This window comes from Lycium ferocissimum, chromosome 8 (assembly GCF_029784015.1).
Source record: "Lycium ferocissimum isolate CSIRO_LF1 chromosome 8, AGI_CSIRO_Lferr_CH_V1, whole genome shotgun sequence".
NCBI classification, from domain to species: Eukaryota; Viridiplantae; Streptophyta; class Magnoliopsida; order Solanales; family Solanaceae; genus Lycium; species Lycium ferocissimum.
Genome location: NC_081349.1, coordinates 31,160,800 through 31,182,075, shown reverse-complemented (window position 1 = coordinate 31,182,075; position 21,276 = coordinate 31,160,800). Strand labels below are relative to the sequence as shown.

Sequence of the window (21,276 nt, the reverse complement as noted above, 5' to 3'; positions counted from 1 at the left end):
AGCGAAAAGTAGACAAAATATAAGACGATTTAAAAATCTATAAAGGTGGTACAATTACTTAGTTCATAATATATCTATGTTGGTATAATTTTTTTGGATCCTTCGTTTCTTAAAGCCTTTTAGTCTTGTCAGATTTTTATATGCCAGTAGAAAACATAGCAAGCTCTAGTGCTTTTATTTAGGTATAATATTGGTAAGAGATCAACTTACATGGAGCAACAAGATTGTCAGAGATTCATATAGTTGATCGACTCCAGCTTAATCGAGATTGAGTCATTATTATTGTATTTCTTATAGTAAATCTTATAAACTTAACTTTATTTATAGTAACATTGACCTTTACGTATAGGTTTGAGATTAGATTTATATGTAGATTAGATATCTGTCGAAACTTTATCTTTCTTATTTTGATTTTTAATAGCAAATATTATTTAAATAATAAAATTTCTATAATACTTCAAAACTGTCATTTTTTACATTAAAATTACTATTAAGTTTTGTGATGCAACCCCCGTACTCCCCCAAAAACAAGACAAAAGTCCAATGTTGCTTCTATAATTTGTGAAATGGTTTTATATTTGCCATTAATTAATAGTTGCGGTCAAATTTATCTCTATTGTTATAAAAATTTGATCATATTTGGTCTTAATGACTAATGACGAAGGCTTCCAATATGTGAGATTTTCTTACAATTGAAAATGATCAAAACTAGCCTTAACTATGTGAATGGATCCAAATTTGTGCTTGACCTTTGAATAACCATATTGTTATTACGGCAGAAACAATACCATCTTCTTAAGCACTAAAAAAACTCCAACAACCACGTCTCAATCCCCAAGCTTAAATTAACCACCCGCATGCCTCAAATCATCACAAATAGAACTTAAACAATGATCACACATCACCAGATTAAGTTCTCACTTATGTCAAGACTCAATTGACATAAATTCATATCAACAATCCTTCTTAAACGATCAATAACGATGCCAAACTCTATATCAACTTTTTAACACTAAAACAAATTCAGGCACACATATTAAGCTCCTAAATTATGTGTAGCAGCATCCTAGTGATCAAGACAGGGTTATAAGGGCTAAGGTGGTCTTTTATATAAAGTAAAATGATAAAGATGAAGGTGAGAGAGAAACTACCTAAATAAAGTGATTTCTGTGTGAAATTTTCATTTATTCTTTATTTGAGTATTGTGGCGGTGAAATGGTGGAGTAGCGATGATTTTTAGGTGGTATGTTTTATAGCAAAGAGAACCAATTGTCGTGGTAATAGTCGATTTGGAGGGATAAGGACAAAAATTGAGAAAGTGGAATATGAACCATTTCACAAAATTTAGAGGCCACCCTAGACCATTATTTATAATTTGAAGGCAAATTTGAACATTTTCAATCGTGAAAAGGTTCACGTGTTGAAAAGCCTTTGTCACTAGTGAATAAGGGCAAAATATAGTCCTTTGTCGGTAGATCTGACCCAACTATTAACAGAGGGCAAATATAGATCAATTTGCAAAGTTCAGGAGGCAATTTAAACCTTTTCCCGAGAAAAAAAAGAATAGCACTACCTACATGAGAAAATGGCCAATATGCCGTTAAACTTTGTGAAATGATCAAATTTACCTTTTATTAACAGTTAGAGTCAAATATACTATACAATTATAACATTGATCTAATTTTCCCTTGAATTTTAAAGAAGGTGATCATTATTACGGCCCTTAAGAATTTTCATAAAAAATGATTGTCAAACAAAAAAGGAAAAAGTGGAAATACAATTCAATATCACTAATAACATGGAAAATTTTGAAGATCTAGGGGAACACATTTATTTTTGCAATAAATTTTGTACCAAATCAATAAACACATAGCATATATCTCTTATTTATATTTTATTTCTTAATTATTGGAACAAGAACAACATACTCAGTGTAATTTTACAAGTGGAATTTGGGAGAATGGTGTGTACAAAAATCTTATTCCTGTCTTGTGATGGTAGAGAAACTATTTCCGGTAAACCTTCAGATCAAGTAAAACATTTCAAATCAATTTTGACAAGGAAAAAAAAAACTCCTAATTAGAGTAGATTAGTATAATCTTGTGCTAATGGTAATGGACTTTGTCTAGACTTTTCATTTTACACCGTAGTATAACCAAATGTCATTTGCACTTTTGTCCCCATTTTGTGATGGTCTTTAGTTTTTTCTCCTCAAGACAACTAATTTCCTCATTCGGTATAAATTTATATTTTTATATTATAATATTTCAGAAGTTATGTCCCCGCCCTTAAATTTTATGCCCATTGGGCATACATTCAATTTTGAAGGTAAAAAATTAAAGACCAACCCATTTTAGGACAAACCGTGCAATTTCTTGTCGACACTTATAATCTTGTGCTAATGGTAACGTGGCAATTCGCACGATTGCCCCCGTCTTGGGGCGGTCTTTAATTTTTGTCTCTCAAATTGTTGGTCTTTAATTTTTGTCCTTCGACACTTTTAAGTAATAAAAAAGTGATCGAAAAAATTCGTGATATTTTGGGTTCGAACTCTAGCAGATCAAAAATAAAATAAAATTGCAAGGCAATGTTTTATAAAAATTATGTTTTTTCGGGCAAAGGTACATAGAAATTATGCCTTTTCCGGCATAGTTCTATAGGATAACTTAATTTCTACAGAACTATGCTAGACAAGGCATAGTTTATAGATAACTTTGCCCGAATAGACATAGTTTCTATAAAATCTTGCCTTGCGTTTTTTTTTTTAAGCTCTACTGAGTTTGAATTCAAAATCTCTAATTTCGTATATCAGCGAATAAAGATTTGTTGGTCCACATATTTTTATTAAGTAGGCGTTTGACCATAAGAATTATTCACTTTATTCCAGATTTTTTTTTTCACTTTTTTCACTTTTCAGCGTTTGGCCATAAGAATTCCGAATACAACTTGAAGTTGTATACCAGAATATCAAAAACTCAAAAAACTTATTTTTCAAAATTTTTCACTTTTTTATAACTACATTTCACCAAAAACTACAATTTCAAAAACTATGACTAAACACAACTCTAACTCCAACTCCAACTCTAAAATTTCAACAAATGTGATTTTTTATTTTTATTTTTTTATTTCTATGGACAAATGGGGCCTAAATGAGAAGTAAGAGCAAAAATTAAAGACCAGTAATTAAGGACAAAAATTAAAAACCAGTCCATACGAAGGACAATCCGCGCAAAAACTTGACGGTAATGGGCTTTGTCTTTTAAAAAGGCTTTTTAGTTTACACCGCAAGTATAAAAACCCAAGTGACAAAATATCACTGGGTACTCAGGATAAACACGTAGACAGCGACACACTTGATAATCACCCAAAACCCTTCAAGGGTTTTCTACAAGTTCAAATAGAGAGTGTTCATTCTTGAATGAAAAAATAAAAAAACTGAAATCTCTAATATTTGATCATCATACTATAGTGTTCCTTCTTAACCTAGCCCCCTTTAGCAAACCCCAAATAGAAAAAAAAAATCATTAGTTTTCTATTTTAAATCAACAAGATGCATGCCCCAGTTGTTGTTATGCGTAAGTATTTTTTTTTTTTTTTGGTTGGTTGTTTTCACATTTTCTTGTATTTTATGTATACCCATTTCGTTGTTTTTCATGGATTTTGATGGTTAATGTATTGGGATCCGAAATAGTTAGGGTTTGAGGCATAGTTTTTCATTTTAATGTAATTTATGTATACCCTTTTCTTCGTTTTATGTTAAATGGGGTGAAATGGATTTTGATGGTTAATGTAGTGAGATCCGAAAAGGTTAGGGTTTGAGGTGTAGTTGATTGATAGATTGATCCATTTGGTTGAGTGGATTGGAATTTATGTGGAGAATTCATAGTTAGAATATATATATTTAGCCGACCCCGACATGTTTGGATTGAACTAATTGATTGTTTGATTGACACGATTTTTTCCTCCGAAAAAGCTAGGTCTTTTTGTGCAAGATTGATTTTTTAGTCATGGGTTGAGTAAGAATGTTCTCTTGAGCCGAGGGTCTTTCGGAAACAGCCTCCCTATATTCCGAGATAGGGGTAAGGTCTGCATACATTTTACCCTCCACAGACCCCACATTGTGGGATTTCACTGGGTATGTTGTTGTTGGGTTGAGTAAGAATGTAAGATGCTTCCAAAGGGTCTTTGAGGATGTAGTGTTTGCTATGGTTTTGTGATTTCCTTTCAATGCTTTATTTTCTAGGACCAATGTCCTCCTAAAAGCTAGGTCTTTTAGTGCAAGATTTATTTTTTAGTCATGGGTTGAGTAAGAATATAAGATGCCTCCAAGGGGTCTTTGAGGATGTAGCGTTTGCTCTGGTTTTGTGATTTCTTGTCAATGCTTTATTTTCTAGGACCTATGTCCTCCTCCTAAAAGCTAGGTCTTTTAGTGCAAGATTGATTTTTTAGACATGGGCTGAGTAAGAATGTAAGATGCCTCTAAAGGGTCTCTGAGAATGTAGTGTTTGCTAAGGTTTTGAGCTTTTATGTTAATGTTTTAGTTTCGTTGTTTTCTTACAATGGTTCTATTGAGCAGAGGATTCTATGAAGCGAGAGCAAGGTGGCAAGGTACAGCGGGCGAATATCCAAGCTGCAAAGGTGTGCTTATTTGCCCATTTCTTCTCTGTCTATTTATTAGAATAAGTAAACACAAAAAGAATTTGTATTGTTTGATGTGTTTGCTGATATACCTGGTTTTTACTAGCCGTTAAAATGGTTTGTCTAATGTAAAGAGTGATGTTCCTTCTTGTGAAATTTAATGAAGGAAGAAATTGTTGGTCCTTTGAAATTGCTATGTTTCTGTTTCCAACTAGTTTGAGTTCTTGTCATGCATTTTAAGGATACTTCACTTGCTTATTCAACCATGCTGACTTGGATTTGACTTGGCTAATTACTTGCTGATATTCTTCTTTCATTTATTTGTTGTGGCTTCATCAGTCAACGTGCGTAATGTGGTTATCTTGTACAAATCTACGCAGGTTGCACTAAAATGCATGTTGACAGGTGTTCCTAAAAGTGGAATTTACTGAGTTGAATGTGTGTTATATAGGGTCCTTCTTTTTCTCATTATGTTGACTAAGCAATCCTCAAAAGCTTTGGTATTGATAATTTTCCTAGGGCAGTATCAACACTATACAGGAATGAATGAGATATTGTAGAATTCTTAGCCGTATTTTGGGTGTTCTTGAAGTTTTAGGAGGCTAGTCTATTTTCTAGGCATTTCTTTGAGTTGCTGCTTCCAACTTAAAACAACAAACTGCATGGAAAATAAAAATAAAAATTAGTAAAGAATACATTGGGGAAACAAGGGATTTGTATCCCTCTTCAGTTTCAAATCTTACAAGTGGTTTCTCACCATCTACCAATCTTTGGTGGCCAAAGTTACTCGGTACCTGTGTTGGTGGGAGGTAGCGGGTACTTGGTGGAATAGTCGAGGTGCGCGCAAGCTGGCCTGGACACTACCATCATAAAAAATTAAAGTGGGAACGAGGGAATTATATATTTGTATATTTTCTCAGAGTTTATAATTGTTTTCACTGCTCGTGTTAGTACGTACGTAAGTTCTCTTATGTTTCGTTTTGCTGCCAGGCTGTTGCTGACATTATCCGCACTACTTTGGGTCCACGATCCATGTTAAAAATGCTCCTCGATGCTTCTGGAGGTAAAAAATTTGTACACATGTCATGGGCATGTCCTCTTACTTGGTAATTTTGGTGTGAGACATGAATATTATTGAATAATTACAGGAATTGTAGTAACCAATGATGGAAATGCAATTCTCCGTGAGCTAGATCTTGCTCACCCTGCAGCAAAGGTATATGCTTTATCTCTCTCTCTCTCTCTCTCTGTCCCTCTCCACCTGCCGACCTCTACACGTATGAGTGTGTGTGTGTTCGTTGTTTGGTTCATGGATTTTTGTTTTGGTTGTCTTAATCTTTTATTACATGCCTACTAAGGAATATGTTTGTGGTCACGTTGTTGCGTGCTTGCTTTCTTGTTTAAGCTTTCATATTGGTTACATCTTTCTGCTGCTGCAGTCAATGATTGAACTAAGCCGCACCCAAGACGAAGAGGTAGGAGATGGAACAACATCAGTCATTGTCCTTGGTATGGCTCTATTAACTCTGTCATTTAGGTGGTTGGTTTTATCAGTTAAATCATTGTCATGCAACTCATTACACACTCACCTCTTTATATGGGGTATCTAACTGTTCATTATCAAAAAAAAATATTTGTTAGGTATCTAACGGTTATTTATGTAAAGCCTAATCAATTGATTCATATTATCCAACTGTTAATTGTTTGAGGGGTTGTACAATTGGTGGTTTCAGCAATCTTAAGTTTCAGTTTGCCTAAATTCTTTATAGATAAGCCACCAGATTCATTCAGATCGATAGCAAACATTTTACGCAGCTCCTATCTGTAACAACTGGACAGTGTAGGAGGAGGGGAGGCGGTGCTGCTGTAGGCACATGAAATATCTATTGACAATCTGGATGTTTCTTCTGCTAAGGTTATTCTGGGTTAATCAAACTTCAGTTTTAAGGCTATCCAGCCGAAACAAATGATCTTTGTAGGTAGTTTTGTTTTCTAGATATGCTTCCAAGGCCATCTAGCAGTACCCTCATTGCGGGAGCACAAGGGAGAGTAACTTGCTCCTACAGTTGAGAGACCATCTTTGGAGTTTATGATCTTTGTAGGTAGTTTTGTTTTCTAGATATGCTTCCAAGGCCATCCAGTACTCTCATTGCGGGAGCACAAGGGAGAGTAACTTGCTTCCACAGCTAGAGCCTGTGACATATAGGTCACACAGAGAAATAGGTCACACAGAGACAACTTCACCGTTGCTCCAAAGGCTCCCCCTCTATCTTCCCTGACTGAATAGCCCTTCAATATAGCATGTAGATTCAGCAGATTTGGTAGTTCACAATCCTGAATGTTCCTCCTGAAATGAACCTCCCAAGAGTTGTCTTGCCAATTCTGAGAGATGCCGGAGTCTTGATCATCGGCTAACTGGTAAAGGCTTGGAAGGTCATTGTTAGGATGGTCCCTCTAACTATTTCTCTTTCCAAAACTTGATATGATTGGCACTGCCCACTTTGAAAGAGGTGTTCTGGGAGAATTCACTACAGAGTTTCTTCCTTTGCTTTCTTTCTAGATCTGCCAAACAACCTGATGGGAAATTCGACGAAGTACATCAGTATGTTCTCTTCTAAAACTCTTTTCTAAAGCCTCAAGCAGTGCATGTTCTGTAAACAATTAGCCCGATTGACTGAACTGGAATAGTACAAGCTGTAATTGCAGTTTAAACCAGATAATAACGGCCCTACTTGGCGTGAGAGAAACAGAAGAGCATTCAAGGCAATGGGAGAAGAAAATTGGACCATTAATTTATTTTAAAATTATTTTTTCGTGAATTAATTTTGAATTAATAAAACAGAGTTAAATTCTGGCACATGGTGGGAAGTGTATCAAAAATATCTATGGTGGCAGCTGCCTACTCTTTTTACAATATTGATTATGTTATCTATATTCTTGAAGCTGGTGAGATGCTCCATGTTGCGGAAGCTTTTATTGACAAAAAGTATCATCCTACTGTAATATGTCGAGGTAACAGATGATCCTTAAGGTTTTATATCCTTCAGCCCAAGTTCTCTGAGATTAATACATTTACTCTTGTGACCAGCTTATGCTAAAGCTCTCGAGGATGCTATTGCTGTGCTTGACAAAATTGCAATGACAATTGACATTGAAAATCGTAAGTTCCCATTGCTTCTTACATTTCCTTATATTTTCATAACTTCACTGTGAATACTTCTATATTGTAGTAGTTCCATACCCAAATGGATTAGATAAATACAAGACTGCTAAATTTTTTGGATGTCTTTTCTAGATCTTCTGTAATTTCTCATTTTTGCCCCATGATGAGCTGCTTTTGGGTTTCAGGACGGAAAAAAGAAATTAGTTGAATTTGCTATGTCTTTTTAGTGCCAAAGAGAACTTGATTTGGTATGGATGCTGGGATTGCTAGGTCTAGAAATGGGACCGTAAGGAGAGAAACAACATTATTCAAATAAATTCTTGAAATAGCTTTTTGTTACTAACATTGAATTGAGTATGTGGAAGTTACACACTTACTAATTAAAGAGCACTGGAGTATGATAATCTCATCTCCGGACAAGCTTTACTTTTATGTTGGATGATCAAATTTCTGGGGACTTTTAAGATCAGCCTTTTGTGCGGTTCGTTTAACTTAATCCTCCTTATCTTGGATTTTGATTTTCTCGTTGTTTCCTGCTCTTTTGCAAGTTAAAATTCTTCGTGCTGATATTTTCCAGGAGTAGATTTTATGCATTGTAGCTCATATATAAGTTTTCTAAATGTTCTGTAATATGCATTATTACTCAAAATAATTGCTAACTGTGGCAGGTGAAACAATGTTGGGGCTGGTGAAGAGTTGCATCGGCACAAAATTTACTAGTCAATTTGGGGATTTAATTGCAGTAAGTAATAGTAATTTATTTCTTATACCCCAACCCCCCAGCCCAGAAAAAAGGTTATGAAGAAATGAATTGAAAAACTTTCATCTGGAGGTAGGTAGGTATTTGGAGCGAAATGTCCATATATACTTGTTTTACAGCTGTTTCCATATATCTCTGACTATCTTTGGAAGAAAGTCTCTTTTCTGCTGACCTAGGGATTTTCTTTCATAAAGTTTATCGTTGCAATTCAAGAGAGGAAGTATACTGTTACCATCTAAAAAAAAAAAAAAATCAAGAAAGCTTAGTTCTGCACTATTTCCTAGCAATGAAACAATGCAGTAGTGTGCTCTCAGTTTTCTTCAATCAACTAAAGCCTTGCAAATGCTAAAAAAATATTTGTTTAACTTAGGCCCCGTTTATTCATAGATACCAAAAAAAATTTCACTGTTTTTTGGAATTTTGGAGTTGGAGTTGTGTTTGGCCATAGTTTTGTGAAATTGTAGCTTTTGGTGAAATGTAGTTGTAAAAAAGTGAATTTTTTTTTGAAAAACAAGTTTTTTGAGTTTTAGGTATTCTGGAATACAACTTGAAGTTGTATTCGGAATTCTCATGGCCAAACGCTGATTCCGGGAAAAAGTGAAAAAAATTTCCGGAATAAAGTGAATAATTCTTATGGCCAAACGGGCTTAGTATTGTTTCTTAATTTTGTATAGAAAGCTTCTTGTTGAAGGTATGTATGTACTACAACCTACAACCGTAGATATCTTTCTCGAGTTATATTTCCCTACATGAAAAGAAACCATGGGTTGAACATCAAGGAGGAAGACATGCATATATGACTCCTTGACTATTAATATCATAGTTATGCTGAGTTCTTTTACCCCACATTAAAGAATTAATTGTTTGAAGATCAAGAAGAAACACATGCATGACTAGTTGACTGCTAATTTTTTTATCATTAATACTGGCTGAGTACTAACTTATTCAAACAAAAAGACTAGCTGACTACTAATGTTTCTTATAGTTATATAGATATATTGTTTGTTTTCCTCTCCATAGCGTGCTATTATAATGATTTTAGAAGTTACTTTTGGTGATTTGATTGAGATATTTTTGGAACTGAGACATAGTTGACGTATTTTGTGTATACATATTTTATGGAGGGACATAATGTGATGGAAATTGAACCTCAGATCTCTTGGTTCCAGCACCTCCACATTGGTTTGATAACCAATAGATCAAGTTTTCACTGGTCATAGTTGATTAATATATTGATGAGAGATAGTCGGATTTCTGATTGAAGAAGTCTTCCCTTCAAGAAGTCCTTTACTGCAATAGGATTGAACAGGTCATGTATTTAATGTTGATCATCTGATCTTTATTATCTCAGGATTTGTCAATTGATGCCACACGAATGGTTGGCGTGGAACTCGGCCAAGGGTTGCGCGAGGTGGACATCAAGAAGTACATCAAGGTTGAGAAGATTCCCGGTGGGCAGTTGGAAGACTCTGTGGTGCTTAAAGGAGTAATGATGAACAAAGACATAGTTGCCCCTGGCAAAATGAGGAGAAAGATCGTAAACCCTCGCATCATTCTTCTTGATAGTCCTTTAGAGTACAAGAAAGGCGAGAACCAAACCAATGCAGAGCTCCTTAGAGAGGAGGATTGGACTGTCCTCTTGAAAATGGAAGAAGAGTACATTGAGAACATGTGTGCACAGATACTCAAGTTCAAACCAGACGTGGTTATTACTGAAAAGGGGCTTAGCGATCTGGCATGCCATTATCTGAGCAAGGCTGGTGTCAGTGCAATCAGAAGGCTAAGGAAGACAGACAATAACAGAATTGCCAAGGCATGTGGGGCAGTTATTGTTAATAGACCTGATGAGTTGCAAGAATCTGATGTTGGTACTGGTGCTGGTCTGTTTGAGGTGAAAAAAATCGGGGATGAATTCTTTACTTTCATTGTTGATTGCAAGGATCCCAAAGCATGTACTATACTATTAAGGGGTGCGAGCAAAGATCTACTGAATGAAGTAGAAAGAAATCTACAGGTATTTTCTCCACTCCACAGGTTTAACAGGATCTTTATAAATCAAACTATTTTGAGCTGTTCCATATGCTTTTGCAGGATGCCATGTCTGTCGCTAGAAACATCATCAAGTGTCCTAAACTGGTCCCCGGTGGTGGTGCCACAGAGTTAACTGTATCTGCCATGTTAAAGCAGAAAAGTTCATCTGTTGAAGGCATAGAAAAGGTAAGTCGTGTGCTTCAAGTTAGTGCTATTCTCTTTGTAGAAATTGAAAAGAGCAAACGGATGCTAAAATTTTCATCCTTCCATTGTCATATATGCAGTGGCCTTATGAAGCTGCCGCAATTGCTTTTGAAGCTATACCACGAACATTAGCTCAGAACTGTGGTGTGAATGTGATTCGTACTATGACCGCTCTTCAAGGAAAGGTGCAAATTTTACATTTTTGAGGTGGATATGCTGCCTTAGTAGATATTTGTGTTCTTCATCTAATTCTTTTCGTATACATATAGCATGCAAACGGTGAGAATGCATGGATAGGCATAGACGGAAACACCGGTGAGATTGCTGACATGAAAGAGCGAAAGGTATGATATTAAGTTCTTCCTCATATACTCCAACCTCCTGCTCACATAAGAACTAGACAGGGAACTTTGGGGTACACATTTGTATGTGTAAAAGTTTGTAAAATTAGATTTTGTTAGGTGAATGAAGAGTAAATATATGTTTGGTTCTAAAAAATTATCGGATAGTGAGATAGAAATTCCTCCGTTTCAATCTGTATGTCTTATAGCCTGTTTGGCCAAGCTTCTAAATTCAGCTTATTTTAAAAAGTGTTTTTTTTCAAAAGTACGTACTGTTGGCTAAAAGCAGTGTGTGTTTGGCCAATTAATTTAAAAAGTACTTTTAAGCAGCAATTAGTGTTTGGCCATGCTTTTAAAAAGTGCTTCTAAGAGCCTGTTTGGATGGGCTTAAAAAAAGCAGCACAGCTTATAAGCTGCTTTAGATAAGTTAAGCCAAACGGGCTCAATTATTTTTTTGGGCTCATTTTAAGCATAAAATGGCTTTATGCTGGCCAGCCAAACAAAAAAGCTGAAAACAGCTCATAAGCTGTTTTTAGCAGCATATAAGCCAATCCAAACGGGCTCTAAGTGTATTCTTCTCAAAAGTACTTTCAAGAAGCACTCTGGGCAAAAGCTATTTTTTTAGCTTCTAAAAAACTGTTTCTGCTACTCCCCAAAAGCACTTATTTTTACCCAAAAGCTTGGCCAAACACCTCACTTTCTTATAATAAGCACTTATTATAAAAATAAGTACTTTTGGGGGAAAAATAAGCTTGGCCAAACAGGCTATTAGTTTGGGTGGGCATGGGGTTCAAGAAAGTAAAGGCAGCTTTTGAATTTGGTGTTGAACTAAAGTTATGTATAACAGGACAGAATGCCCTTTAATCTTGTGGTCTTAAACATGCCATGTGGGATGTTGAAATTAAAGAGTTCCCAAATTAGGAAAGAGCATTCTTTTTAAAGCAGACTAAAATGAAAAGTAACACAAACAAATTGAAACCGAGGAGTAAGAGATTAACTTTAAAAAGAGAGTGCTTTTGTAATAGGCTTTATAATTGAGTCACTAAACCACCTTGCTCTTCATTATGTTAGTATAAATTTTTATTGCTGTCAATTCTGCAGAATTATGAGTAATAAAATTTAGGTTCTTATACTAATTCGACAAACTTTGATATCCAGATATGGGATGCCTATGCAGTAAAAGCACAGGCTTTTAAAACTGCCATTGAAGCTGCTTGCTTACTTCTGAGAATTGATGATATTGTGAGTGGAATAAAGAAGAAGCAGGCCCCTGGAGCAGGTCAAGGTCCATCAAAACCAAAAATCGATGAAGAAGGCGATGCAGACAATGATCAGCTAATTCCAGAATGAACATGACACCCCATGCTGCACTGGAATGCTTTGGAAATTCAGACTGCGGCTGAAAACATTTGAAGTTTTGTCATCTAATAGGACTTTAGTAGATGCTACCCCTGACATTCGAATTTTTTGTGCTTGACGTGTAACATCTGCTGTTTTAACTAGGATTGTTCGAAATTTTTGTGCTTGACATGTAACTTCTGCTGTTTTGACTAGTGGCAGTTGTTGGTTGTCAATATTCGTGTTTATTTGAAATCGATTTTTCTTCAGTTTTGAGGTTCTATTAATTAATTTTGATCTTGAAGAACGACGCTCTAAGTGGTGGTTATTAAATCATGTAGGGCAAAATCATTCAACTGGGCTGCTTCTATGGAAGCAAATGCTGAGTTCATTATTTCCAAATACTGAACATTAGTATTTGAAGTACTGGTGATATATTAAAAAAATTGTTCAAAGAGTATTTCAGAAGAAATAATGATTTCATTCACAACTATTTAAGCTTTACTTTTAAGTGAAATTCTTGTCCAAATACAGTTTCAACTTTTACTTATTTGACTGACAATTTGAAAGAGGATAAAACTTTAATAGTTGTGTCCACGAGTGATCAAACATATAATTGAAGTTTGTAGTACACTAATGTTAGGCCATGAATTTATTCAATAGGATATACAAATGATCACAGCACGATTTTGGTCTTTGACCAGTTTGTATACGGTAAAAACCGGATTAATGCTTAGCCGATGAAACCGGGGACCAAGAAAAGGAAGAAGACAAGCACAAGCGCTCAGACCGAGGGTATTGCATCAGTAGTGCTTGATCAGGTCCAGTCGATCAATTATTCAATTGCCACGTGTGAAAACCATTTTGCCACCTAATACTGCCAGTCGTACGGGTGTCAGACCGTACGACCCAACCTTATCCATATTAGGGTTTTCTTTATTCTAAAAGGTCTTTATGATGTATGAAAGACCCATAGAAAAACACTATAAATAGGAAGCATTTCCCTACTTTTAAGGATTGGCTTTTCAGATCAAAAACATTGTAATAGAATTTATATTGAAGCTCTCTCTTTCTTTCTCTTTCTTTCTAATTTTGGTCCAGATTGCAGTGTTGTTTGACTTGATTCAACCATACACGATATAACATCGAAATATACATATATATTTAGCTCAAATCCATAATATTAACATATTCATCCAAGTCATTAACACATAGATTTATATATATATATATATATATATATAAGTCATTATATACAAACCCGCATATACATTCCTCTTTAACCGAAATAGATTAAAGTATTCACATATCTTATACCTCACTTACAAATTCAACTTATTACCTATTTTCGGGGTAAACACAGTTCAAGACTCAAGATCTCTCAATAAAGTTAATAGAATAGATAATATATCATATAAATGTATTTATCGTGGTCGGAACTTGGGTCTAACTGTGATCACCCCAGGCCTTCTCTCCTCATAACGATATCTGCAGAACATGATATTAAACGTTCACTTAGTTTATTGACAGGGGAAAAAATGAGCATTTGCTAACTGTTGACTTAGCAAATACGTATAAACAGCACTTCGAGGACCTATATGTCGAAAAGGAAGAGAAAAATACCCGTTCTCTATGAGAAAGCTTCTTATAAACGTTGGAAGGGCAGGTTGTCCCCGGCTATGAATACCTCTACCTGCGAAATTGCATACAACAACACTTCACACTAGTCAGGTAATGGACAGCAAAGAGACAATCCATGATGCACTAGTAACAAAAGAGGCTCAAATTGAAAAACTAAAAAACCAAGCTACGATCCATGAGAAGTTATGCCACACTGGAAAGTATGATAAATATAAACAATTATGTGTTATTATAGGGAAGGATTATAAGATAATTTATAGGCATGACGCTATGATCAGGTAACATGTAAGAGAATGAGCTCCATGAATATGATTCATTAGGTATCAACTATCAAGCATAGAAAGTCACAGCAGGCTACTCAGTCTTCCTATTAAAAGCAAAAATGCACCATTTTCATGACGGTTCCAGATTACAGAATTCATAGAGCTAAATAAATAGAGAGAATGGTGAAGAGCTAGACATCCACATAGATATAAGAACAAAGGCGGATCCATGATATTTATGGGTTCTGGATTATACAACTTTCTGCTTACTGGGTCAATTATTTATACATATTAAATTGAATCTTACCACAAATATATGTCTTAAGTCAAAGCTACTGGGTTCTGTCGAACAAATAACTATAGCGGTGGCTCCGCCCGTGAGTAAGAACAGGTTCAAACATGCTCAACTTATATCTACAACCACATTGAAGACATATTGCTGGTGAATACATCTTGACTTGTAGGATGTATCATATCCTTGAAGAAACATTTTTCAAGAGGAATATACCTGTAATGACCTCCAAGAAAGCTGGTCGCTGCTTATTCAATAGGGACACTTTATTCTCATTCTCCACATCAATACGGCCTGCAGACTCGAATAAGTTCACATCAATACGGCCTGCAGACTCGAATAAGTTCACTTGATTCACATGGGTAGCACCATTCTGTGTCATCTGAGATTCGATCTTTTGCAAATGTTCTTGTACGGCTTGAACTGCCTCTGTTGCATGAAGACCATGCAAGTCCAATGTCCATTGATCATTCTTACAGTTGCGGGCAATCAAAATTTTCTTTGCTGCCTCGGAATTTAACCTGTTAGCAACAACCCGCTCTTCTTTGGCTTTCAGAGAAAAATGTTGGGCAGATACGTGGTCACCTCTGCGATAGGCCTCACTGGCAGCCTTAGAATGTTGAGCTGCTGACCTGTTTATAGAAGAAAAGAGGATTTCAGAATCGATTTAATAATAACCAGGATAAGAGCTTAACACGTTCAAAACCATGTAACTTCTAATAATTACGGCTGCAATGATAATATAACAAAGAACGAAGATGGTTTGTTTCATCACAATACTGTTGCATAACTTACTTTGTTTAAAAGTCGATATCTGCTGTTGAAGTTGTCTGGCCTCTAAAATTCTCCCAATGTTTCATACTAAAATATGCCATCTCCAAGTAGGCCAGATATAATTAATTATCTTTATTTAAGAACCAAACCTAGCAGAGCTTTGAGAAGACATCTTTTGTTCAGAGGATCTTAGAGGGAATATCACTTGAAATACAGAAAAATCACGAACAAAAGAAACGTTCACCAACTACCACTGTCTCCCCCGTATGTAAAATAAAAGATACTAAACACCCTTTCGTGAAAAACACACTTAATGCACCAGTCTTAGCTGCCCCAATAAGTATCTGCACCAATAGATGAACGAGATCTTTGATATTTAATTAGTGGAGGATTTAGACTCTGCTCTATCCTTGTGCTTTAGCTTTAAATTGTCTGCATCCCATCTTTCCTACTTCTCTATTTACTTCGAAAAAGGAGTTAATACCGATTATCGGTAAAAGAAAGGAAGGGGTAGATGGAAAGGGTATTGGAATTCTTTTTCCTGGCACGGATGTTTTCTTATCTCTTTTTGACTCCTCAAATTGGGGCATGGTTCAAATTTTTGAATCAGGGTTTTAATCATTTGGTGAAAATCATAATGATTTTGGTTTCTCAATCAAGTTACTGGCCTGAACAAAACCCAGCCAATGCTTGACCCTTTGCTAGTATATTTTGTCCTCGTCTTCAGTATAAACTATCTTTGCAATCTTAAATGAAATAAAAAGCACGGAAGCAAAGAAATAGCCATTCAATCATATTATCATTCAAAAGGTAAACGCCTATGGACAAGTACAAGTAAAACCTACCTTGTCATCTTCATGGCGTCCTTCCGATGGATCGAGTAAATATCATCCTCTTCCCACTCAGGCTCAACCGGTACAAACATCATACTCCCCACTGCTCCATCAAAATGAAGTTTGTTCTCATGAGAAACACAGTTGCTTATTAGTTCTCGACTGTTGCTCTGAAGACACTTAGCAAGTGCATTGCTCAATTCGTCTAGATTCATGCTGTCTGTAGCAGCAAATTTACTGGTGGTCGTAAAAGAATCCTTATTACTAGACTTCACTCCTTCAGTATCTGTGTCTACTTCTCTAAGCTTTTGCATGGAGGGAGTATCTGCTTCTTTTGGAGTCAAGGATTTGTCAATATCAAATCCATTATCAGGAGATACCATTGCTTCCAACAATGTTAAGGCCGTACTGAAATCATTTACATCAGCCATGACATCCACAATCAAGGTGTCATCAGCCCATGGATGGATTTCCTTAAGTTTTTGACACACCTCATGAATATCTCTTTCTTTGATAAAACCATCACTCTGGCTGAGACGAGAATTGCCAACTTGTATAAGATTTGCATCAGACCCTTTATTAGCCATTAAAGATGGAGAACTTACAGATGGTACCAGCATGGATGGAAAAGGCTTCTCCAGCATTGCTCCAATGCTTTGAGATGGATCACTTAATGAAGTGGCAGGAACGGATAAGTGAGGGAAGGTTTCTCTTTCAGGCTCTGGCTCAATATCTTGTTGCTTCAGTCTCTCATTAAGGTCAAACGCAGCCCAACCAGTCAAGGATTTGTCAATATCAAATCCATTATCAGGAGATACCATTGCTTCCAACAATGTTAAGGCCGTACTGAAATCATTTACATCAGCCATGACATCCACAATCAAGGTGTCATCAGCCCATGGATGGATTTCCTTAAGCTTTTGACACACCTCATGAAAATCTCTTTCTTTGATAAAACCATCACTCTGGCTGAGACGAGAATTGCCAACTTGTATAAGATTTGCATCAGACCCTTTATTAGCCATTAAAGATGGAGAACTTACAGATGGTACCAGCATGGATGGAAAAGGCTTCTCCAGCATTGCTCCAATGCTTTGAGATGGATCACTTAATGAAGTGGCAGGAACGGATAAGTGAGGGAAGGTTTCTCTTTCAGGCTCTGGCTCAATATCTTGTTGCTTCAGTCTCTCATTAAGGTCAAACGCAGCCCAACCAGTCAAGGATTTGTCAATATCAAATCCATTATCAGGAGATACCATTGCTTCCAACAATGTTAAGGCCGTACTGAAATCATTTACATCAGCCATGACATCCACAATCAAGGTGTCATCAGCCCATGGATGGATTTCCTTAAGCTTTTGACACACCTCATGAATATCTCTTTCTTTGATAAAACCATCACTCTGGCTGAGACGAGAATTGCCAACTTGTATAAGATTTGCATCAGACCCTTTATTAGCCATTAAAGATGGAGAACTTACAGATGGTACCAGCATGGATAGAAAAGGCTTCTCCAGCATTGCTCCAATGCTTTGAGATGGATCACTTAATGAAGTGGCAGGAATGGATAAGTGAGGGAAGGTTTCTCTTTCAGGCTCTGGCTCAATATCTTGTTGCTTCAGTCTCTCATTAAGGTCAAATCCAGCCCAACCAGTCAAGGATTTGTCAATATCAAATCCATTATCAGGAGACACCATTGCTTCCAACAATGTTAAGGCCGTACTGAAATCATTTACGCCAGCCATGACATCCACAATCAAGGTGTCATCAGCCCATGGATGGATTTCCTTGAGCTTTTGACACAACTCATGAAAATCTCTTTCTTTGATAAAACCATCACTCTGGCTGAGACGAGAATTGCCAACTTGTATAAGATTTGCATCAGACCCTTTCTTAGCCAGTAAAGATGGAAAACTTACAGATGGTACCAGCACGGATGAAAAAGGCTTCTCTAGCATTGCTCCAATGCTTTGAGATGGATCACTTAATGAAGTGGCAGGAACGGATAAGTGAGGGAAGGTTTCTCTTTCAGGCTCTGGCTCAATATCTTGTTGCTTCAGTCTCTCATTAAGGTCAAATGCAGCCCAACCAGACAAGGGTTTGTCAATATCAAATCCATTATCGGGAGACACCATTGCTTCCAACAATGTTAAGGCCGTACTGAAATCATTTACGCCAGCCATGACATCCACAATCAAGGTGTCATCAGCCCATGGATGGATTTCCTTGAGCTTTTGACACACCTCAGAAGTCTTAGCCTTCCTCCCAGACATTTTCTTATGTAGAGGGCTTGTCACACTCAGTAGAAGCAGCCATCTTTAAGTTGAGATAGAAAGCACTTAAATTATTTTAAGCGCCACACCACCACTTCTCCTTAATTCAAGCTTAAATTCCGGCTCCGGGTTTTGGGAAAAAATGATAGCTTTACTGAAAGAGTTTAAACTGCAGAGAAAATTAAAACTTAAATTACAAACAAAAGCTAATACAAGAATATAAGGCTGGTTACAAATTAATGTCTAACTTTGAAGGGTCCAAATTCATTCTAGACTCGGTCTACATTTTTTCCCTTTTTAATTCTATGGTTTAACAGCTAGCTTATGCGCACCTCGACCAATTTAACAAATAGCCTGCACAACCCACAAGGCCACAAGCATAGGTTGCCAACATAATCTTCCCCTTACGACCTTTTTTCAGTCGATCTTTATACAAATTAATTCTAGATCTTCAATCCCATTAAGACTTTATTTTGGTTCTGTAAGTTCTACAGCCACACTCGAAGAACAAAAATTTCAGTTTAAAGCAGTACAGTATTTACCTTTGCACTTATACATAGAAGTTAAAACCAATCATCTTTATAAAGCTTATCTCCTGCAACAATCACCTCAGCAAAAACATTGGCTTTCTATATTTTCAGAACCTTTGCAGCATTCAGAAGCAGCAAAACCTAACTTTAGCTAAGAATTTAGGAAAACTACAACTAACATATATTCCTGTTTGAAATCTTAACCTCCTAAAATAATCAACTTCAGTAAAATTTTAATTTTTTTTAACTACTTTATAACCTCGGCAGCAGTAAAATATTCAGCCTTTTCTTTCTTTTTTTGGAGGTTAGAGATAAAGCATTAAAAATCCAAACTTTAGCTAAATTTTAGGACAACTATAACTAAGGTATAATCCTGTTCGAAACCTTAACGTCCTACAATAATCCACCTTTAGTAACATTTAGGAGTATAATGTTTAACAACTTCAAAACCTTTGTAAAATCCAACCATTTTTTTAGCAGTAAAAATCCACCCTTTAGCTAAAATTTAAGAAAAGCTACAAAGATCAATGCCCAACTATAATCATCTTCACTAAATTATTACTAATTTTTTACAATTTACAAAACCTATATACCATTCAGAAACAGCAAAACTCCAATCTATCTATTGTTCTTTTGATAAAGCAGTAAATAATCCAACCTTTAGCTAATAGTTTAAGAAAAAAAAAAAAAATATAAGCAGGAATGAAGGGTAAACTAGTCAATATACCTTCAATTCACTTCAATTAATTGAAGGTTAAATGTGCTTAGTCAGATATCAAAAGATCAAAATTAGAATTTATCAATAATTGACGGACTAAAAATACCATTAAACCTAAACAGTAAATAATCCAACCCTTAGCTAATCAATTTAAGAAAAAGAGTTACAGTAGCAGCAATGAAGGCTAAACTGGTCAATATACCTTCGATTAAAAGGTTAAACGTGCTTACAAGATCAAAGTTAGACTATATCAATAATTGAAGGACTAAAAATGCTATTAAACCTAAAAAGTAAATAATCCAACCTTTAACTAATTTAATTTAAGAAAAATAGTTGCAGTCAACATATATAAGCATGAACCAAGGGTTAACTAGTCAATATACCTCCAATTAAAAGGTTAAATGTGCTTAGTTAGATATCAAAAGATCAAAGTTAGACTATATCAATAATTGAGGGACTAAAAATGCTAGTAAACCTAAACAGTAAAAATCCAACCTTTAGCTAAATTTTAGGACAACTATAACTAAGATATAATCCTGTTGGAAACGTTAACGTCCTACAATAATCCACCTTTAGTAACATTTAGGAGTACAATTTTTAACAACTTCAAAACCTTTGTATCACTCAGAAGCTGTAAAAATCCAACCATTTTTTTAAGCAGTAAAAATCCACCCTTTAGCTAAAATTTAAGAAAAGCTACAAAGATCAATGCCCAACAAAAATCATCTTCACTAAATTAATAGTAATTTTTTTACAAATTACAAAACGTTTATACCATTCAGAAACAGCAAAACTCCAATCTTTATATTGTTGTTTTGATAAAGCAGTAAATAATCCAACCTTTAGCTAATAGTTTAAGAAAAAAAAAAACATGTATAAGCAGGAATGAAGGGTAAACTAGTCAATATACCTTCAATTAATTGAAGGCTAAACGTACTTAGTCAGATATCACAAGATCAAAATTAGAATTTCTCAATAATTGAGGGACTAAACAGTACAACTCCAACCTTTAGCTAATTTAATTTAAGAAAAATAGTTGCAGTAAACGTATATAAGCTTGAACCAAGGGTTAGCTAGTCAATATGAAGGTTAAACTTGCTTAGTCAGATATCACAAGATCAAAGTTAGACTATATCAATAATTGAGGGACTAAAAATGCTATTAAACCTAAACAGTAAATAATCCAACCTTTTAGCTAATTTAATTTAAGAAAAATAGTTGCAGTAAACATATATAAGCATGATCCAAGGGTAAACTAGTCAATATACCTTCTTAGGAATACGAAAAAATCAGGAAAAATTGAACCGGAGATATCGTATCCAAGGAGTGAATAAAGAGATCGGAGATCGGTTGTTAACGGCGGCGGAGACGGCGGATGAAAGGAATCTCCGGCAATCCATAAACGGTTTGTTAATTTTCCGATTGAATCTCCGGCGAGAAGAAAATAGAGAGAGAAGAGAAAGAGGAAGAAGAATAT

At 35.6% G+C, this 21,276-nt stretch overlaps 2 protein-coding genes across 2 annotated transcripts; one reads left to right on the top strand and one right to left on the bottom strand.

Annotated features, from left to right (window-relative positions):
- The first annotated feature begins 3,319 nt into the window (after positions 1–3,319).
- On the top strand, positions 3,320–12,744 carry LOC132067991 (T-complex protein 1 subunit gamma). The gene is made up of 13 exons (XM_059461440.1): positions 3,320–3,575; positions 4,577–4,638; positions 5,629–5,701; positions 5,787–5,854; positions 6,078–6,147; positions 7,582–7,650; positions 7,727–7,798; positions 8,470–8,543; positions 9,913–10,575; positions 10,653–10,778; positions 10,877–10,981; positions 11,066–11,140; positions 12,296–12,744. Exons 1-13 carry the CDS (start codon positions 3,551–3,553, stop codon positions 12,485–12,487), a joined length of 1,674 nt encoding a protein of 557 aa, XP_059317423.1. The 5' UTR covers positions 3,320–3,550; the 3' UTR covers positions 12,488–12,744.
- A 1,096-nt stretch (positions 12,745–13,840) lies between these two features.
- LOC132067990 (uncharacterized) lies at positions 13,841–21,276 on the bottom strand. Its single transcript, XM_059461438.1, has 5 exons — positions 21,068–21,276; positions 16,291–18,720; positions 14,888–15,303; positions 14,099–14,168; positions 13,841–13,963 (listed from the first exon to the last, which is right to left on the bottom strand). The coding sequence occupies exons 2-5, from the start codon at positions 18,549–18,551 to the stop codon at positions 13,900–13,902; spliced, it is 2,811 nt and encodes a 936-aa protein (XP_059317421.1). The 5' UTR covers positions 18,552–18,720; positions 21,068–21,276; the 3' UTR covers positions 13,841–13,899.